The sequence below is a fragment of the Chionomys nivalis genome, chromosome 7, assembly GCF_950005125.1.
Source record: "Chionomys nivalis chromosome 7, mChiNiv1.1, whole genome shotgun sequence".
Lineage (NCBI taxonomy): Eukaryota > Metazoa > Chordata > Mammalia > Rodentia > Cricetidae > Chionomys > Chionomys nivalis.
Window position 1 is genome coordinate 29,376,756 of NC_080092.1, and position 3,200 is coordinate 29,379,955.

At 49.4% G+C, this 3,200-nt stretch overlaps 1 protein-coding gene across 1 annotated transcript; it reads left to right on the plus strand.

Moving 5' to 3' along the window:
* The first annotated feature begins 750 nt into the window (after positions 1–750).
* Positions 751–1,341, plus strand: LOC130878350 (ferritin light chain 1-like). The gene has a single exon (XM_057776273.1). It carries the CDS (start codon positions 814–816, stop codon positions 1,339–1,341), a length of 528 nt encoding a protein of 175 aa, XP_057632256.1. The 5' UTR covers positions 751–813.
* The last annotated feature ends 1,859 nt before the right edge of the window (positions 1,342–3,200 follow it).

The window sequence follows — 3,200 nt, forward strand, 5'->3', positions numbered from 1 at the left end:
TTTTTTTTTTGTTTTTTTTTGTGTGTGTGTGTGTTTTGCTTTTGAGAGACGGAAAAAGACAAAAGACAGACAGGACAGGTGGGAACAATCAGATGGGCTCACAGCCCACAGAGGCTGTGAACCACTAAGATGGCCAATTTTACATGATGGTAGCAGATAAGCTTTTTGTCCTGACACTCTGTGAGGTTCTTATCCTTCCTTCTGAGAAGGAACTAGACTGTATAAAGCTCAGCTGTCCCAGGCAGCTGTTTCTTCTGAGTTACTCAACAGATTCACTTAGGAAAGTCCAGGGAAAAAACAGCCAGCTGTCCTCAAGGTAAGCGAGAGGTTTTCTAAGTAGGGGTCTTGTGTAATCCAGTGTTTAGCAGAAGCGCAAGACTGTAGGGCTGTGGCTCTCAATCCATGGGTTGTGACCCTCTTGGGGTCCACATATCAGATATCCTGAATATCAGAGATCTGCATTTCAATTTATAACAGTAGTAAAATTACAGTTAAAAAGTAGTAACAAAAACAATTTAACAAAAGGAACCACACTGAAGGGTGGCACATTTGGAAGGGCGCCGACCACAGCTGTGGGGCATTTTAATCTGTGATCTGGAGACATCACAGAAGAGTCCACTTTTGAGCAGCCTTCGGAGATCCCGTGGATCTGTGTCTTGCTTCAACAGTGTTTGGACGGAACAGACCCGGGGCCTCCATTTGTTAGCTTCCACCGCTCCTCATCTGCAGTCGGGACCATCACCTCGCCGCCTTCAGCTCCCAGGACCAGCCAGCACCGTCTCTTTGCGGGTAGCTCCAGACTGCGTCTCAACCATGACCTCCCAGATTCGTCAGAATTATTCCACCGAAGTGGAGGCTGCCGTGAACCGCCTGGTCAACCTGCACCTGCGGACCTCCTACACCTACCTCTCGCTGGGCTACTATTTTGACCGGGATGACGTGGCTCTGGAGGGTGTAGGCCACTTCTTTCGCGAATTGGCCAAGGAGAAGCGCGAGGGCGCCGAGCGTCTCCTCAAGTTGCAGAACGATCGCGGAGGCCGTGCACTCTTTCAGGATGTGCAGAAGCCATCTCCAGATGAGTGGGGTAAAACCCAGGAGGCCATGGAAGCTGCCCTGGCCTTGGAGAAGAACTTGAACCAGGCCCTCTTGGATCTTCATTCCCTGGGCTCTTCCCACATAGATCCTCATCTCTGTGACTTCCTTGAAAACCACTTCCTGGATAAGAAGGTGAAGTTCATCAAGAAGATGGGCAACCACCTGACCAACCTCCGCAGGTTGGCTGCTGGGCCCCAAGGTGTCTCTGGGCGAGTACCTCTTTGGGCGGCTCACTCTCAAGCATGACTAGGAGGCCTCTCCTTCCGAGGGGCTCCCACCTCTGCTCTGCACCAGCCGGCCTCAGGACCTTCACCCGAACCTCTCAAGAAGTCACTAGGCAGCTTTGTAATGCCCTGGAGCCCCTCTCAAGTCTTGGACCAAGTAAAAATAAAGCCTTTTGAAACAGAAAAAAAAAAAAAAAAGAAGAAGAAGAGTCCACTCTTCTCGTGGACGTCACTGCGGACTGTTACAGCTACCCAGGAGGCTGCTCAAATGGAAGTCTAGTTCCAAAGTCTCTGGATGACACGTGCGGAAAGTGTGGATTGAAAAGAACCAGGTTCAGTCTGGAGCTGAGCCTTCCTGCTGCCCACAGCGAACCCAGATAGCCCGCCCTTTTGCAGGGGTGGTTTCTCTGAGGAGGTTTCTCTCACGCCACCATTTGAGAAAATGATGGTTCTTGAACACTTTGTAAGGTATTTCGCAAAGGGAGACTCTTCCCTCTTTGTATCCAGTGCGGTAGTAACTCCCATCACTGCTACTCAATAGTAGAAAAACTCAACTTGTAAAGCCTGTGAACCTGCCCCCACCCCCACCCTAGGTCACAGGTCAGCCTTCGGCATCTCTCTCAAGCTTCCAGCTGGTACTCCAGCACCGGCCTGCCTTGCTGTTTGGGGTAGGGGAGCTGTAATCATTACCACTTGTAGCTCTCCCTGATCCCTCCTAGGCAGCTCTGCCTCTGCCCCTCAAGGCCCTACACCTGAGTGAGGTAGGCCTGCACGGATCTCATCACGGGGAGAAGGCGGCCAGGGAAGCCGCTTCCAGGCTTCTTTCTTTCCTGCACGGAGATTGCGGCCCCCAGGTCAGAGTTCGGTACTAAGTCTCAAGGATTCAGTTTAGGTTGTGGGCCACTGCTGCTGCCACAGACGATCCCTGCTGCCTTTAACTTCAAGTCTCTCCAGCACCAAGGTTTACTGAGGGCCAGCCAGCGGAATTCAGGTAAGTTCCAGGAGAGAGGCTTTGAGGGCTTCCTCATCGCTTCGGAAATCCAAATTGAGTCTCTCAGCCCTTCTCACTATGAAGGCTTTGCCTTCCTCCCGGTCCTCCACAGTCTCCAAAGAAACCCATTTGCAGCCCAGAGAAGTTCATTCGCAGAATGTCATTATCCATGGGGCAATTCATAATTCATTATTTAACCTGGGTGGATGGCAGGAAATGCAGTTTTGAAAAGCCCTGCTGGAATAAGAATCATAGGGTTAATAATCTCTGCTCTTTCTAAGTTATTGAAAAAATGGTATCCTGGTAACAAGACATTAGCAGAAATGAGAGGTTTTTTTTTTTAAATCAATTTTATTGGATATAAAATGGTAAGGAGTGACTAGAACATTTCATCATGAGTCTCTTTTTTTCCTTGATTCACACAGCACTGGGATGAGCAACTGCTTTCTGACGTTGACCTTTGATAATTTGAAAATCTAAAGTCTCTTTGCTAGAGCTGTTGGCGACAATACCAGCATATAGGGTCCATCCCTGGGTTCCCTGCTGGACTGTGATTCACACTGCTTTGTGCCTGGCTCTTTCAGTTAGTTCACAGTGGGTAGAGGCTGTACCTTGTCAACGTTTGTGGTTCTGCCTTGCTGCTTTCAGGCGTCGGATGAGGCTCAGCTGTGCGGAGAATCCGCATGTCCTAGATGGTTCAATCGTAGAGATTTCGAATGTTTCTCAGTATCTATAACTCTGGCGTTTTAAGAGTTGGGGGTGGTGGTGGAAGCTCTGGGTTCCCTGGTGCTAGATGTGAGGAGGTATGAGAGAAAGTGAGCCAGGTGTGAGCAACTCTCGTTGAGTTTTTTTATTTTTAGAAATATGTCTCAGGAGGAAGATAGTTCTCT